Source organism: Mustela putorius, unplaced genomic scaffold (assembly GCF_011764305.1).
Source record: "Mustela putorius furo isolate JIRA1106 unplaced genomic scaffold, ASM1176430v1.1 tig00000040_pilon_pilon_pilon, whole genome shotgun sequence".
Classification (NCBI taxonomy): domain Eukaryota; kingdom Metazoa; phylum Chordata; class Mammalia; order Carnivora; family Mustelidae; genus Mustela; species Mustela putorius.
In genome coordinates, this window is record NW_025421261.1 from 4,654,688 (window position 1) to 4,671,807 (window position 17,120).

At 39.2% G+C, this 17,120-nt stretch overlaps 1 protein-coding gene across 13 annotated transcripts in view; it reads right to left on the reverse strand.

Moving 5' to 3' along the window:
• The window catches only part of LIN54 (lin-54 DREAM MuvB core complex component), a 69,958-nt gene that overhangs the window by 16,369 nt on the left and 36,469 nt on the right, over positions 1-17,120 (reverse strand). For 12 of the 13 annotated variants that reach the window (XM_045076838.1, XM_045077036.1, XM_045077105.1 and 9 more), the window contains one exon: positions 1,055-1,271. The exons of the other annotated variant lie outside the window; for it this stretch is intronic. In XM_045076838.1, coding sequence (XP_044932773.1) covers positions 1,055-1,271 — 217 coding nt within the window. The remainder of the gene's footprint in view (positions 1-1,054; positions 1,272-17,120) is intronic. 13 annotated transcript variants of the gene reach the window in all.

Below are 17,120 nucleotides of genomic sequence, written 5' to 3' on the forward strand. Positions count from 1 at the left end.
TAGTTAGCAATACGCAAGTTTCCTTTTCCTTTCGTTAAGAACACCTTAATAAAAGATTTTCTTCCAAAATCAGTTTAAAGAGGGATTAGAAAATATAATTACTTAACAGGTCTAATTTCAGTACAAGACATACTACAATACTGTTTCCCTCATGTAACCTCCAGGCTCTCCCACTGGTAATTTAAAAAATCAACAGGTTTTCTCCTCCAGTTTCCCTCGGGTGAACTAGATGTCAGCAGCAGACAGCTCCGGCCATCTGATCCCTTAATAAAAATGAAAAAGCAAACAAGTGGTCTTTAATTCTTCTATTTACATCCAGTAAATAATAAATCATTTACTTGCCACCAACCGCTTTTTGACATTGATGGGATATGCAGCAGTCTTCTGAGACAAAAAATTTGAGCCCTAAACTACAAGCTGTTCTGATCCTTTCACACCGTTCAACTTCTAACAAGCAGATAGACACGGAGAGCGCTGGTGTGTGTTTGTGTCTGTGCGTCAGGTGACAGGAAGGGCTCAGCACAGACAGAAAATGGAAGGATTACAAATAGGAATATTCTCCACGAAAAGGAGAAATAAGCAAAATAACAGAATATTTTAATTGCTTTTTATTAGCAATTACAGATTCAAAATAAGTAAAGGATGAAAGCAGTTATCAAGTTCTTGTACCTTGCCTATTAGTCATTTCACTGATCCAAACCCTACTAAGCAGCTTCACAGTTTAGAATAGAACATAAATAATTGGGTTCATCTTAATTTGTCCCATTAGCATAAATGACAGGCTTATAAAACAGCAACATAATGGCTACCCCAAACTGAGAAATAATTCTGATGGGCCGATGGTCCAGCGGGGACAGTGTGCCTCGGCTTCCAGCAGAGTGAAACACCGTGATTGTACAGAAGACGGTTCCATTTTGCTGTCCTCTGCAATAGTGGCTTGTTCACGCTCCCAGCTGAAATGCCACACTTAATCAGGACTTCAGCAAGAAAAGGACCAAAGTTCTTTCATAATGTTCAAAGAAGTCATTACTGTGTTTAAGAAATGGTTACTAACCTTGCTGGAGAGGTTGAGTGTTTGTACTGGGATTCTGACTAACTGGCTGGCTCGAGCTACTGGCTGTTGTGGCAGTAACAAGGCGGACATAATGAAACTTGCTTCCAGGCACTTGAATCTGCTGGACATTGGGAGCAGTTGCCAGAGGAATAATTGTCTTAAACTGTGATGTGCTCACGCCTCCAACAGTGATGGTCTGCACAGCTGATTTCACTGCCTAGTAAACAATACAACACGGCTATTGTTAATCTGGGATTTAACTTTCCTACCCTTTTAACTTATGACAATCACTCAAGTAAAAAAGTATGTTCCTGTATTTCATCAAAAGCTGTTGCAAGGAACAACCTGTTCAAAGAGAAATGAAAAGAATAGTAATGAATTATAGGAGTGAAACCAAAATTAACGAGTTCTACCTTCTATCTCTAGTAGTTACTTCCTTGAGAATCCAGGTCAGATGACTTGCTATGAAGAAATTATTACTTAAGTTATAAGAACTTATTCGGTTGTTATTATTTATTAGACAAGAATTATTTTAAAACTCCCAGAATTAAGCCTCATATTCAACACAGAAAAGATACAGACACTTGGCTTTACTGCTACCCACCAAATTACCTAGGACAAATTTCATTTTTACATCTTCTAAAAAAGAAAGAAATCCAAAAGAAAGGAGCATCTTACACCCTCATTAAGTCTAGTCGATCCAACTGTATCCACAAATACAAATGTACCCACTAACATATGGGTCTTTAAGGGGCCAAATTCGGCCCCACATTACCCCAATTTTGGTTGTGCAGGATAACTAATTTTGAGAGATTCAAGCTTGAGTCAGTATAATCATTTTAATAATTTTTAATCCTTTCCTTTATTCTGATAAACAGCAATGTGACTTCCCAAAAAGCTAAATGAAACATCCGAGGCAGAACTGAAGTCTTTTAAGACATTTTCAGTTGATGTTTAACCAATATGCGACAGATTCTTCTCCAAAGCAAAGGTCCAGACCAGATCTCAGCTGGTTCTACAGTATTATTTCATAAAGAATTACACCCCCTCCTAGTCTTCAAAGAGCCCTCATGCTAACGACACCTGACATGATGGAGGAAATCTGTATTATGTGCAAAATAATTTATGAAAAAATAATTCTTAAGAATTTGGACATTTTCATAAAAGCTCAGGAAAAAAGAGAAAAGAATATCATTTGTATGGAAGCTCTATAGGCAACAGTCAAAGGAGATTACTTCAGCATAAAATATTCAAATATTATCCCCGGGCAGAGGCACCACAAAGCAGATTTAAAACAAAGATAAGAGACAAGAGCCACAACAGTCATGGGTTAAATGGAAACATAAAGTTTAAGAAAAGGGATAAAATGTTTACATATGGAAGCTACTGACAAATCAAGCAAGCATGAGACAAATACATACAGTGAAGCAGGAGGCTTCCTATCTCAGCTCCTGGAAGAAACTACTGCCCTCAACAAGGTGCCTCCAGCATAGTCAATTTCTCAGGAACTTCCTATGTCTGAGGTCCAAAGCGAAGTAAGGTGATGGGATTTAAACCCAGCAGCCACATCATGAGCGAGGTCCAGCACGGCACGAGTATTCAGTTAAGTCTGCACAGCAGACCTTTTTTCCTCTACTTTCAACTTTTCTGCATCCTAAGCTTCAAGCTAATGCTTACGAGATATATCTATAATTGGGTCTTTGAAACAAAAATAAGATCTGACTGCATTTTTACATCGGTGTATGTCTAACATAGCTATTTAAAGATCTGGACTTCAGTCCACCATTGTACTGTTTCCTATTTGAACCACCGGCCCGCTTCCGTTCCTTTTTTCTCTCCTTTCTTATGTTCTTTTGGGTTAAATATTTTATCCTTTCATTCTCCCTCCCTGTATTAGCTTTTACTTTATACATTATGTTACTAATCTTTAATCTGACTTCTCTAGGCTTCCCTTTACTTCATGAATGTGGCCTCTGTTGTTCTGGCTCCCTTACTAGGTCTCTGATGACTTCAAACAGATTTTTAAAACATATTTTCTTCTGCTTTTCAGTTGTTTTTGCTGAGACAGTTGGTCCACAATGCACTAATTCTGTATAGTCAAAAACAGAAAATACCGGGGCACCTGGGTGGCTCAGTGGGTTGGGCCTCTGCCTTCGGCTCAGGTCATGATCTCAGGGTCCTGGGATCGAGTCCCGCATCGGGCTTTCTGCTCAGCAGGGAGTCTGCTTCCTCCTCTCTCTCTGCCTGCCTCTCTGCCTACTTGTGATCGCTGTCAAATAAATAAATAAAATCTTTAAAAACAAAACAAAACAAAACCAGAAGATACCAACTGCCAAGGTTTTAATCTAGGCTACAGCATTCCTTATTGTATGACCTTGGGCAAATAACTAAACTTCTCTGTGCCTAAGTTTTCTCAACTGAAAATATGAAAATAATATCCTTCTTATAGGATTATTGTAAGGATTAAATGAGCTAAATTATATGAAGTACAAATAATAACTTACCACACATGATAACGTTAAGTAAAGGTGAACGGCTATCTGATGGCACAGTATATGGTACATATGGTCCATCTCCCATTATGGAGAAACTGAAGCTCAGAAAGAGTAAGAAACTTTCTCAAGGTCACAAAGCTAAAAAATAGCAGAGCCAGGATTTGAACCAGACCCAACTCCAAAGCCCATTCTTTTAAGTAGGACATTATAATGCATCCAGCTGTAGATGCTTAATGAATAGTTATTAAATGACTAAATAAGGGGCGCCTGGGTGGCTCAGTGGATTAAGCCGATGCCTTCGGCTCAGGTCATGATCTCAGGGTCCTGGGATCGAGCCCCGCATCGGGCTCTCTGCTCAGCAGGGAGCCTGCTTCCCTTCCTCTCTCTCTGCCTGCCTCTCTGCCTACTTGTGATCTCTCTCTCTGTCAAATAAATAAATAAATAAATCTTAAAAAAATAAAATAAGTGACTAAATAAAAGTAAATAGTATCCAGTCCTCAAGAACTCTGTTAAGAACTAAAGATGCGCATTTGCCTCTAAGAAACATTGAAAGCATTTTTTAATCAGTAGCTGAATAGAAATATAAACACATTATTTAAATGTTCGGGGTTTTTTTAGAAAAAATTTTTTTAAAGATTTATTTATTTATTTGACAGAGAGAGAGAGAAAGAGAAAGAGATCACAAGTAGGCAGAGAGGCAGGCAGAGAGAGAGGAGGAAGCAGGCTCCCCGCTGAGCAGAGAGCCAGATGTGGGGCTTGATCCTGGGACCACAAGATCATGACCTGAGCCGAAGGCAGAGGCTTAACCCACTGAGCCACCAAGGCGCCCCTGAACGTTTTAATTTTAAAATAATTTTAGACTCACAAGAAGTTACAAAACTAATACAGAGTTCCCATGTACAATTTCCTCAAAGGAAGAACATCTTACATAACCATAAAACATTATCAAGACCAGGAACTGGTACAATACTGTTAACTACAAACAGAACGTACTCAGATTTCCTGGTTTTATATGCAATTTGGGGGGATGTTTATAAAGATCGTATAGATTCATGTAATCAAATTCCCATCAAGATACAAAACTGTTCCATCCCCACAAAGAAACTCTCTTGCACTACCCTTTATAGACACAGCCTCCCCCACCAACCCTAACCCTTGACAATCACTGACTAAACCACATTTCCCCAACACCTGAAATACTAGGTAACATATAATAGTTCATATTTTTGCAAAAGACAGAGGCATTAGAGTACCCTTAATTTCCTGGAGAATTCACAAGTTGGTCCCTTCCTTGAAGTCCAGTTGTCTGAGAAACTCTGTATGAATGCCTCTCGGATTATACCCCATCACCAGAAAAGCAGCCAATATGCATTCAATAAAATCTTTAGGGTCATCTCTTGGGGCATCTGGCTGGCTCTTTGGTTACATGCCTGACTCTTGATTTCGGCTCAGATCATCTCAGGGTTGTGGGATCATCTTGGGGCTCCGTGCTGGGCGTGGAACCCGCTTGAGATTCTCTCTTTCTCTCCCTCTGCCATGACACCCACCCTGACACAACACATACTCTCTCAAAATAACAACAACAACAATAATAATACTTTTTAATTAAAAAAATCTTCAGGTGGGGCGCCTGGGTGGCTCAGTGGGTTAAAGCCTCTGCCTTCAGCTCAAGTCATGATCCCAGGGTTCTGGGATCGAGCCCCGCATCAGGCTCTCTGCTCTGCGGGGAGCCTGCTTCCTCCTCTCTCTCTCTCTCTGCCTGCCTCTCTGCCTACTTGTGATTTCTCTCTGTCAAATAAATAAAATCTTTAAAAAAAAAAAAAATCTTCAGGTATCTCTATTTCCTGATTAACATCCTTGACAGCTGGTTAAAAACCAACTATCTTAATTGAAATTCAAAATAGCAACATTTAACATGCATTAAGGGCTCCCCTCAAATACATGGACATGAAAGATTCTATTTGTTCTATTTCCTAAGCTATTACTTTTTTTTGTTTGTTTTTTTAATATTTTATTTATTTGAGAGTAAGAAAGAGCATGATATGGGGGAGGGTCAGAGGGAGAAGCCAACTCCCCACTGGTGGGGAGCCTGATGTGTGGCATGTCCCAGGACTCCAGGAGCATGACCTAAGCTAAAGGCAGACTTAAAAAACTGACTGAGCCACCCAGGAGGCCCTTTCCTGAGCTATTTCTTTTTTTTTTTTTTTTTAATTTTATTTATTCATTTGACACAGAGAGAGATCACAAGTAGGCAGAGAGAGAGAGAGAGAGAGGAGGAAGCAGGCTTCCCACTGAGCAGAGAGCACGATGCGGGACTCGATCCCAGGACCCTGAGATCATGACCTGAGCTGAAGGCAGAGGCTTAACCCACTGAGCCACCCAGGCGCCCCCTGAGCTATTTCTTACAGGCTAATATCATAATTATGTTTTAAAAATAAATTTCTTTGAACATTATCTTCCAATTGGCAAAGTCCTTGCTTAAGTGAAGTTTACCTAAAAGGAAAGAAAGAAACCACCTCTGCAAATGAGGATTCTTATTCTACTGAGTGAAGCTGGAGAGAGGGAGGAAGGGGGAGAGGGAGATGGGGTGGGGAGAGAAAAGACTCAACCAATATCAAAAGCAGTGAGTTCGTAAGGTTCCATATTTGGTTCTGTCTGTAAATACTGCTTAGAAATCATTGTTTGGACAATACAGGCTTTGGGTTCCAGTTAGTCTCAATCATGTGTGTATTCAAGCAACCCAATGCTTCTCTATATCTTTTTGTTTTTTTTTAAGATTTTATTTATTTATTTGACAGAGAGAGACACAGCGAGAGAGGGAACACAAGCAGGCTGAGTGGGAGAGGGAGAAGCAAGTTCTCCACTGAGCAGAGAGTCCGATGCAGGACGCAATCCCAGGACCCTTGGATGATGACCTGAGCTGAAGGCAGACGCTTAACGACTGAACCACCCAGACGCCCCTGCTTCTTTATATCTTTGTTTCTCTGTTGTATGAGGGAGAACATTACTACTAAATGAAATCTATATAGCACTTTGAGCCCCCTGCATAAATTGTGCTGTTTCAAACAAATATTAAGATGGCCTCTGCTTAATCCACTGCAGAATCAGAAAAATATTTTCCTTAATGCTAACTGGGCAGTGTTTACTAAAGTGTGTTTTTTCATTGAACATTAGCTCTTTAGGATTAGATATGATATAAAACAGCCTACACTGTCCAATTAATGTAAGAAACCGCTAAGGTAAACAAAGCCAAACAAAACCCTTCTCTGAGTCCTTACTGTATGCTGATGGCCACTATACATTTCCTAAATGGATATGGTGTAAAGTGTTTCTCAAACTTACTTTATAGTAGCATTTTGGGGGGTGGGAATTCTTCTTTTTTTACAAAAATATATTGCTGCCAAGAGAAAGGCAGATGGCATCATATAAAGACAACCTGTAGGAAATAGCTTTTCACAAGAAGTTGTAATAAAGAGTGATAGAGCAGCTGCACCATAAACATTTGTGAAATCTCTTAAAATAGCAATTCATATGTATTTCTACATAGAACACGACTTAAGATTCATTCTGAATCTAGGTAAATGGCAGCTAATTTTGGCATAATTTTAAAAGAGGAAAGAGCTCGTGTTTTTCTTTTTTATTGAAATATAATTGACATATTACATTAGTTTTTAGGTCTGTAGAATGATTTCACATATACATGTGTGTATATAAATGTATATATATATATATGAAAAAATATATATATTTTTTAAAGATTTTATTTATTTGACAGAGAGAGCAGCAGGATGAGGGAGACGCAGGCTCCCCTCTAAGCAGGAAGCCTGATGCAGGACTCAAACCTAAGCTATAGGAAGACGCTTTACCGAAAGAGCCACCCAGGTGCTCCCATATATGTATGTATCGTAAACTGATTACCACCGGAAGTTAGCATCCACTGCCGGACATAATGAAGTATTTCTTGTGCTGAGAACTTTTGAGATCTATTCTCTCAGCAGCTTTCAAATACACACTATAATACTGTTAACTGAAGTCATCGTGCTGTACCTTACATTCCCAGAACTTATTTATAACTGACTGGAACTCTGTCCATTTTTATCACCTTCACCCAGTTTACCCATCACAAACCCCACCCCAGAGCAAACACCAATCTGTTCTCTGTTATCTATGAGTTCATTTTTTTTCTTTCTTAAGATTCCACGTGTAAGTGGGGGCACACAGTATTTATCTTTCTGTGTCTGACTTACTTCAGAACCTTGCCTGCAAGGTTCTTCCATGTTGTGGCAAATGGCAGAATTTTATTCTTTTTTTTTTAATGGCCAAATACTATTCTATTTTGTGTGTGTGTGTGTGTCACATCTTTTTCATCCATTCATCTGTCAATGGATACTGAGGTTGTTTTCATGTCTTGGCTATCATACAGAATGCTGAAAAAAACATGAGCAGACATATTTTCAAGATGGTGATCTTATTTCCCTCAGATAAATACCCACAAGTGGAACTGCTGGATTTTACGGTGGAGTTCTATTTTTAATTTTGGGGGGAGCCTCTGTATTGTTTTCCATAGTGGCTATGCCGATTTATAGAACCATCAACACTGCACTAGTGCTGTCTTTGACGTCCTCACCAACACCTATTCCTTGTCTTTGCTAACAGCCACACAAACACATGTGAGGTCACATCTCGTTGTGGTTGTAATCTGCATGTCCCAGGTGATTAGTCATGCTGAGGTCCTTCTCATGTGCCTGTCGGCCATTTGTATGACTTCTCTGGAAAAATGTCTATTTAGTTGCTCTGCCTATTTTTTTTTCTCTGCCTATTTTTTAATTGGATTGTTTGGTTTTTCTCAATCGAGTTGTCTGAGTTCTTCACATGTTTTCAATATTACCCTTTATCAGCTATATGATTTGCAAATCTTTTCTTCCATTCCATAGGTCACTTTTCCCACTTGATGGTTTTCTTTATTGTGCTTTTTAGTTTGATGTACTTCCACTTACTTATTTTTGTTTCCTTTGCTTTTGGTGTCAGATCCAAAAAATCATTGCCAAAACTGATGTCAAAGACCCCTATTATTTTCTTTTAGGAGTTTTGTGGTTTCAGGCCTTATGTTCAAAGTTTTAACCAATCTGAGTTTATTTCTGTATATGATGCAAAATAATAGTACAGTTTCACTCTTTTGTATGTGGCTCTCCAGTTTTCCTAATACCATTTATTAAATAAAGTATCCTTCCCCCATTCTATATTCCCTCTGTCATAAATTAATTGACCAGGGGCGCTTGGGTGGCTCAGTGGGTTAAAGCCTCTGCCTTTGGCTCAGGTCATGGTCTCAGGGTCCTGGGATCGAGCCCCACATTGGGCTCTCTGCTCAGCAGGGAGCCTGCTTTCCCCTCTCTTTCTGCATGCCTCCCTGCCTACTTGTGATCTCTGTCAAACAAATAAATAAGATCTTTAAAAATTAATTAATTGACCATACATGTGTGGGTTTATTTCTAAGCTCTCTATTCTGTGCCACTGATCTGTGTATCTGTGTTTATGCCAATACCGTACTGTTTTGATTACTATGGCTTTACAATATAGCTTGAAGTCAGGAATTTGTAGGGTTCCATATTAATATGGTTTTTTGTAAAGATTTATTTATTTATTTTAGAGAGAGATGGAGAAAGAAAGAGCTCATGCACACATGAGTTGGGGGAGGGGCAGAAGGAGAGAATCTTCAAGCCAGCTCCCTGCTGAGCACAGAGCCCAATATGGGGCTCAATCCCACAACCCATGAGATGGTCACCTGAGATGAAACCAAGAGTCAGATGTTCAAGTGACTGAGCCACCCAGGCTCCTTCATAGTAATATCGTCTGTAAAAAAAAAAAAAATTTTTAAGATTTTATTTACTTATTTGACAGAGAGAGACAGACAGACACAGTAAGAGAGGGAACACAAGCAGAGAGAGGGAGAAGCAGGCTTCCTGCCAAGCAGAAAGCCTGACATGGGGCTCCATCCCAGGACCCTGGGATCATGACCCGAGCTTAAGGCAGACGCTTAACGACTGAGCCACCCAGGTGCTCAAAAATTTGTGACAGGGGCGCCTGGGTGGCTCAGTGGATTAAGCCACTGCCTTCGGCTCAGGTCATGATCTCAGTGTCCTGGGATCGAGCCCCGCATCGGGCTCTTTGCTCAGCGGGAGCCTGCTTCTCTCTCTCTCTGCCTGACTCTCCGCCTACTTGTGATCTCTCTCTCTGTCAAATAAATAAATAAAATTAAAAAAAAAAAAAAAAAAAATTTGTGACAGAATGTTTATTGAGCCTATCATCACAGAAAAACTATGTTTACATTATCCTAATTACCAAACTTCAGGTTATTAAAATAAACCTATCAAGAAACAAATTTGCAAGCTTTAAAATGATTCTAACTAAGAGACAAAGGAGAAAATAAGAAGAGATAAATATTATATATATATTTTATGACTAATGAGAGTGAAACCTTGAGATGAATACCAGAACTTTCAGCACTGTTTTACTGACTGGTGAAATATCATGAAATACCTATAAGGCATTCTTTTGCTATTTTTTCATGGATATTAACCCAACTTATATTTTATTTATAGTTATGAATTACAGTGACAAGGATGAGTAATTGAAATATAGTAGTATCCAGGGAAGCATTCAAAGAAAGGGTCAAGTGACTATCACAGGCAAAATGCGACAACCTCCTCTAAAAGCATCACCTTAAAGAAACCAGCCCTACTGAAGATTAAGCATTATCAAGATAGGATAAATAAAATAGCATGGGGCTGGCCTAGGAGCAGAGTACTAACGATCAAAAGATCAAAAAGGCTCTATAACAAACTAATGAACAATGGAAAAAGAGCAAAAACCACTCTTAAATACAGAGAACAAATCGGTGGTTGCCAGAAGGAGGTGGGTAGGAAGAGGCGTGAAAACAAGAGGACTAAGAACGTCCGCGGGGATGAGCACGGAGCAGTGCGTAAGACTGTTGTGTCATTACAGTACACCCCTTAACTAATACAGCACACTGAGTATTAATTATATGTCAATAACAAAAAGGGGGGGAGGAAGAAATTACAGACCAATGAAAATTAACCACAGCTATAGATTAAGACACAGGTGAATCTTAGACATTATGTTATAAAGCAAACTTAAAATTATTAAATTTGCTATTATAACAAAAATAATTTTGAAATAAACTTTTAGGAGAATTAAAGAAGAACCTATATTAGAAAAATTCATAATAGGGGCACATGGGTGGCTCAGTAGTTAAGCGTCTTCCTTCAACTCAGGTCATGATCCCAGTGTCCTGGGATCGAGCCCCACATTAGGCTCCCTGCTCCGTGGGAAGCCTGTTTCTCCCTCTTCCACTTCCCCTACTTGTATTCCCTCTCTCACTGCCCCTCTCTGTCAAATAAATAAATAAATAAATAAGAATAGCTCCTGATAAAAGTTGGCATCCCAAATCAACAGAGAATGGTGAACTGTTCAACAAATGAATTAGCCCTTTGGTCTGAAGAAAAAAAGCTGGATCCCTATAACTCATTCTGTGTAATAAATTTCAAATAGATCAAAGATTTAATCTAAAAACAAAAAAACCCCAAAACCCCAAAAACAAAAACCAATACTGGCATAAAGCCAGACACACAGACCAATAAAACAACAATAGAGTCCACAAAGAAACCTGCACATATATGGTCAAATGATTTTTAACCACGGTGCCAAGACCATTCAATGCAGAGAAGATAATCGATGCCAGGAAAACTGGATATCCGCCGTGCGAGAACGAAGCTGAGTCTGTTCCCAACGTCAGATACAAAAATTAACTCAAAAGGGATCCATGATCTAAATATAAGGTCAATACTAAAAAACTCTTACAAGGAAACACAGGGCATCAGAGTTCACAGAAGAGGAGTGCAGAAGACCCAAAGAAACCAATAATTTTTTTAAAATACAAATCTATGTGAGATCTTTAATCAATTAGATTGGTAAAGACTAAAAACGGGTGATTAAACGGGAAAGCACAGAAATAGACTCATATAAATATGATCAACTGATCTATAACGAAGGAGCAAAAATAGTTCAACTGATAGTTTTCTCAGTCAACGGTGCTAGAAGAGGACATACACATACAAAACACTATCTCTCAACACAGCTTTTATATGGACTCAGCCCTAAAACTGTGTAACTATGAAACAAATAGTACAACTCCCAGAAGATAACACAGGAGAAATTCTAGTTTACCTTGGGTTTGGTGATGACTTTTTAGATAGAATACCAAAAGAACATTCCATGAAAGAAAAAACTATAAGTCAACCTTCATTAATATTACAAATTTCTGCTCCACAAAAGGTACTGCTAGGAGTATAAAAGATAAGCCACACACTGGCAGAAAGTATCTGTAAAACACATGTAAAGTCTAAAGATACAGGAGCCATCTGGGTTCCATTCAAGAAATTACTGAAACTAAACAGCGCCACAGGAATACAACCAGTCTATGAAAAACTATAGGATATAACAACCCAATTTTTTTTTTTTTAAGATTTAATTTATTTATTTGACAGACAGAGATCACAAGTAGGCAGAGAGGCAGGCAGAGAGAGAGAGAGAGAGAGGGGAAGCAGGCTTCCTGCGGAGCAGGGAGCCCGATGCGGGGCTCGATCCCAGGACCCTGAGATCATGACCCGAGCTGAAGGCAGCAGCCCAAACCACTGAGCCACCCAGGCGCCCCCAACCCAATTTTTTTTAAAGGGCAAGAGAAAAAAAGGAAGATGAAAAAAGTGAGAGAAATAGCAATCATTCATAAACTGATCTGATCCCAGATTCAAATATTGCATAAAATAAATATGATGATTAGGAAATGCGAATTAACTAGGTATTTAATGGCATTAAAGGAACACAGGTAAGTTAAAAACGAGTGTCCCGATCTTTTACATACATAAAGAAGTATCCACAGATGAAATGACATGATTTACTTCAAAAACAAAGTTGGAAGAGGTTACAGATGAAAACAAGGTAAAGCTGATAATTCTAAAGTTGGATAATGGAGGTTAATTATACTTGTTGTACATGGAGGCTAATTATACTATCCTAATTTTTTAATATTTTTAGGCTTCTAATATTTAATTTTAGGGGCGCTGGGTGGCACAGTCAGCTAAGCATCTGACTCTTGGTTTTAGCTCAGCTTGTTATCTCAGAGTCCTGAGATCAAGCCCTGTGTTGGGCTTCCCATGCTTAGCATTGAGTTGGCTTAAGATTCTCCCTCCCTCTGGCCTTCCCCCATAGCTCGCTCATGCTCTCCCTCTCTCTCTCTCTAAAGTAAATAAATAAATTTCTTTAAATTCATTTATTTGACACAGAGAGAGAGAGAGAGATCACAAGAAGGCAGAGAGGCAGGCAGAGAGAGAAGGGGAAGCAAGCTCCCTGCTGAGCAGAAAGCCTGATGCAGGGCTCAATCCCAGGACCCTGGGATCATGACCTGAGCCAAAGGCAGAGGCTTAACCCACTGAGCCACCCAGGTGCCCCATAAATAAAATTTTTTTAAATTAATTTTAAGTTTCTATAGTAAAAGGTGTTAATAATATGGCCATAGGACCCCATAAGTATTCAATCACCATAATTATAAAAGCATAAAACAAAACCAATATAACAGAAAAGAGAATAAATTCTTAGTCATTTATTCCTTCTGCCCCTATCCCTGGCTAATGGGTACTGCTTTGAGGAGCTATAAATAAAATAAAGCTTTAGGCAACAGAATCCCAATGGAGCCTATAATCTGTAATCATCTCAACTCCAATTCTTATTAATTGTACAACAATCTATGTCAAAGTTTATCATGAAAAGACCCTTCACTTCAAATTGTACTCATTACTACCATCATCATCTCCAACTCAAATATGTGAAAGCTTCACAGCAAAAGTAAAAGCTTCAACCTCTGAAATCTCCGGCCCCAAATGGTTCTAACTCAACTGTTGATACTGTCATTGCTCCTATCACTTCCTGCCTGGATATTTGCAAAAGAAATTCAATCCTCTTTATGACCAGCCTCTACCTGCCACCAGAGACATTGCTGATTTTTTTTTTGCAAACTTCACGTTAATTCTTTAACTCTTGATGCCTTAGAAACATTCCATGAATCTCCATTTAAGGACAAAATTAAGCCTAAATTGCTTTGTTTTGAAAATTATCCATAATCTGAGGGTGCCTGGGTAGCTCAGTCATTAAGCGTCTGCCTGCAGCTCTGGACATGATCCCAGGGCTCCCTGCTCTGCGGGAGGCCTGCTTCTCCCTCTCCCACCCCACTGTTTGTGTTCCCTCTCTCGCGGTCTCTGTCAAATAAATAAAATCTAAAAAAAAGAAAAGAAAATTACCCATAAACTAATCTTATCTTATCTTTATATGCTCTCCACTCCCTCCAAAGCATTACTAATTCTGATCAGAGTCGTGGTCTCAGCACCCCACACACATACTCTCATTTCAGCTGTAGGCCTACACCCTTGGGGCTGACACCCACTCTAATTCATACCCACACGAAACCTTAGCTTCAGGATGCCTCTGTAATCATCCTAATTGTGGGTCAACCTCCTCACATAGGATCTCATGCCATCAGAAGTCTGTTCATGGTTTTGCAATTTTGTATAATTATTTGGTTCACTTCTGTCATATTCCCTCCCACATCCTACACAGGCATTAGGGTCCACGCTTCTATTTTTGCTCTCTTCTGTTCCCTAGCACAGCCCCTAACTCATAGTAGGCAAGATTAAGTATTTGTCTAAGTGGTGAATGAAGGACTACCAGGACTTACCTCTCTTCAGTCTTGAACCATCTTGTCTATACCACACAACTAAGCACCTATTTCATTATTCATTAGTGTTTAATGCATATCCAGTTTTGTCTGCCCAACCGTCACCATAAGCTCTTCTGTAGTCCCCACAGTCTCAGCACAGGGGACACACTGACCTCAATGAATACCGACTGCCACTGACAAACACAGAGCAAGAGTCTCTAACAGAAGCCTTCATTATTGTTCAGGTTCCCAGTATCCTGGCTACTGTCAATTCCCTATGTCAGCGGAGCACTCTTGTGCTTCATGTGGATGACTATGCTCCAGACTGCCTTCTGCTAACCCAAACCCAGTCTCTTCTGTTGCCTAAGCATACAGCCGATTAGATTTCCTAGCCTCCCTAGTTAAGGTGAGGCCATGCGACTCAGCTGTATTTTAGCTAGTGAAGTGAATGGACGCCTATTTCCAGGTCTGGCCCATAAAAGCCTCCCATGTGTGCTTTTCCATGTCTTTTCCCTCCAGCGGGCTAGAAGGGAGATAACCTTTGGAGGGACTAGTAACATCGTTCAGTTTATTGTAATTTCAAGCCTATTATAATTATTAGTAAAATTAAAATAAACCGGTCACATGACTTTATAATGTATTCCAGGGAATCAAGTCAACACAATTACTTGATACTCACTAGCATCTATTACACTTTTTAAAATACAAATAAACCATTCTTCAGCAGTCAGAAATTTACATTAGTCTCTTTACTCTGTGAACTGTATTTAATTTCATAAATAAACCCTAAAAATTTTATTCTAGTATAACATTTTTATGCTTGGGATTCTTTTATAATCCTCTGAAACTAAAAGATAGTATATAAATTGAAAATTTAGGGGCCCCTGGGTGGCTCAGTCATTAAGCCTCTACTTTCGGCTCAGGTCATGATCCCAGGGTCTTGGGATTGAGCCCCACACCAGGGCTCATTATTTATTATTTCCGAAAAATAAATAAATAAGTAAATAATAAAAACATTATTTCCCATTACCCTAACGTAAAGCTCTAAGTATTACGTAACTTTGTCTGGACTGAGTTAATTACTATATAGACTTCATCAAAGCAATATAAAATATTACAAATTGTCATTATTACAAATAAAAGAAGATTTTATGGGAATGCACCTCTTAATTAGACAGATGATGGTACTCATGTTTAAAGATTATTTCCCATATTCACAGCTAAGTATTACATATTGCAAGTGAAAGTTCAGTACCAATTCTATTCTTACTTTTCTTATAAATACTAAAAACATTTGCACAAGTAAACAGAAGAATATTTATTGTAATAATATACATTAATATTCTGAACAACTCCTGAGTTTTATACCCAAACTTACATTGTATTCTACCACTAAAAATTATTTCTTTTTTTTTTTTTTTAATTTTTTTTTTTTTTTAAAGATTTTATTCATTTATTTGACAGAGAGAGATCACAAGCAGGCAGAGAGGCAGGCAGAGAGAGAGGAGGAAGCAGGCTCCCGGCTGAGCAGAGAGCCCGATGTGGGACTCGATCCCAGGACCCTGAGATCATGACCTGAGCCGAAGGCAGCAGCCCAACCCACTGAGCCACCCAGGCACCCTAAAAATTATTTCTAATGATCTGAAAACTCACTTAGGTCCTCCTTTAATTTAATGGAGAGAAAAAAACCTGGAACCTATCTGAACTACAAGCAAAAAGTTTTAATAATCTGCAGTCATTTGTTTCTCAATTTCTAGGACATGTCAAAAATGTCCAATGATAGGTGCCCTGTTTATCCAGATACATTCAAAAATAATTAGGAAAAACTTTTTCCCCCCCTAAAGATTTTATTTATTTATTTGACAGAGAGAGATCACAAGTAGACAAAGAGGCAGGCAGAGAGAGGGCGGGAAGCAGGCTCCCTGCTGAGCAGAGAGGCTGATTCCGGGCTTGATCCCAGGACCCTGAGATCATGACCTGAGCCGAAGGCAGCGGCTTAACCCACTGAGCCACCCCGGTGCCGCAGGAAAAACTTTTTTTAGCTTCCTACAGTGATAACAATGTTTTTATCGTAACAGAGATTTGGGTTACATTGTTATATGCATTTTATCTAAACTCATCTAATGGTACCTTTTTTTTTTTTTTAAAGATTTTATTTATTTATTTGTCAGAGAGAGAGAGGGAGAGAGAGCGAGCACAGGCAGACAGAACGGGAGGCAGAGGCAGAGGAGAAGCAGGCTCCCTGCCGAGCAAGGAGCCCGATGTGAGACTCGATCCCAGGACGCTGGGATCATGACCTGAGCCGAAGGCAGCCGCTTAACCAACTGAGCCACCCAGGCGTCCCTAATGGTACCTTTAAAATCTGCATATTTCAACATACATAAATTTCACCTCAAATGAAAAGCCTCTAAACAAATAGTAAATTCTAGTCAGTGGTATGCTTAATGAAGTATTTGGGGCAAAGTATACTGGATATGTACAACTTACTCTGAAATGAATTTTTAAAACAAGATGATTAATGGATACAGGGACAGAAAGATAAATGACAAAGCAACTATAGGAAACTGTTGAATCCAGAATTTAATTATAAAAGCTTCATAGAATTCTTCCAAGCTAGAAGAGCTATAGGAAGAATTCAAGAAGTTATACTGGTCACAGAAATCAGAGAAGAAACTTTACTTTTTTTGTTTTAAGATTTTCTTAAACCATCCATGCACAGCCGGTGCTCTGAAAGCCCTCACACGGCAGTCTGCATTCTGAATGGCTAAGTGATGGCTCAGTTACT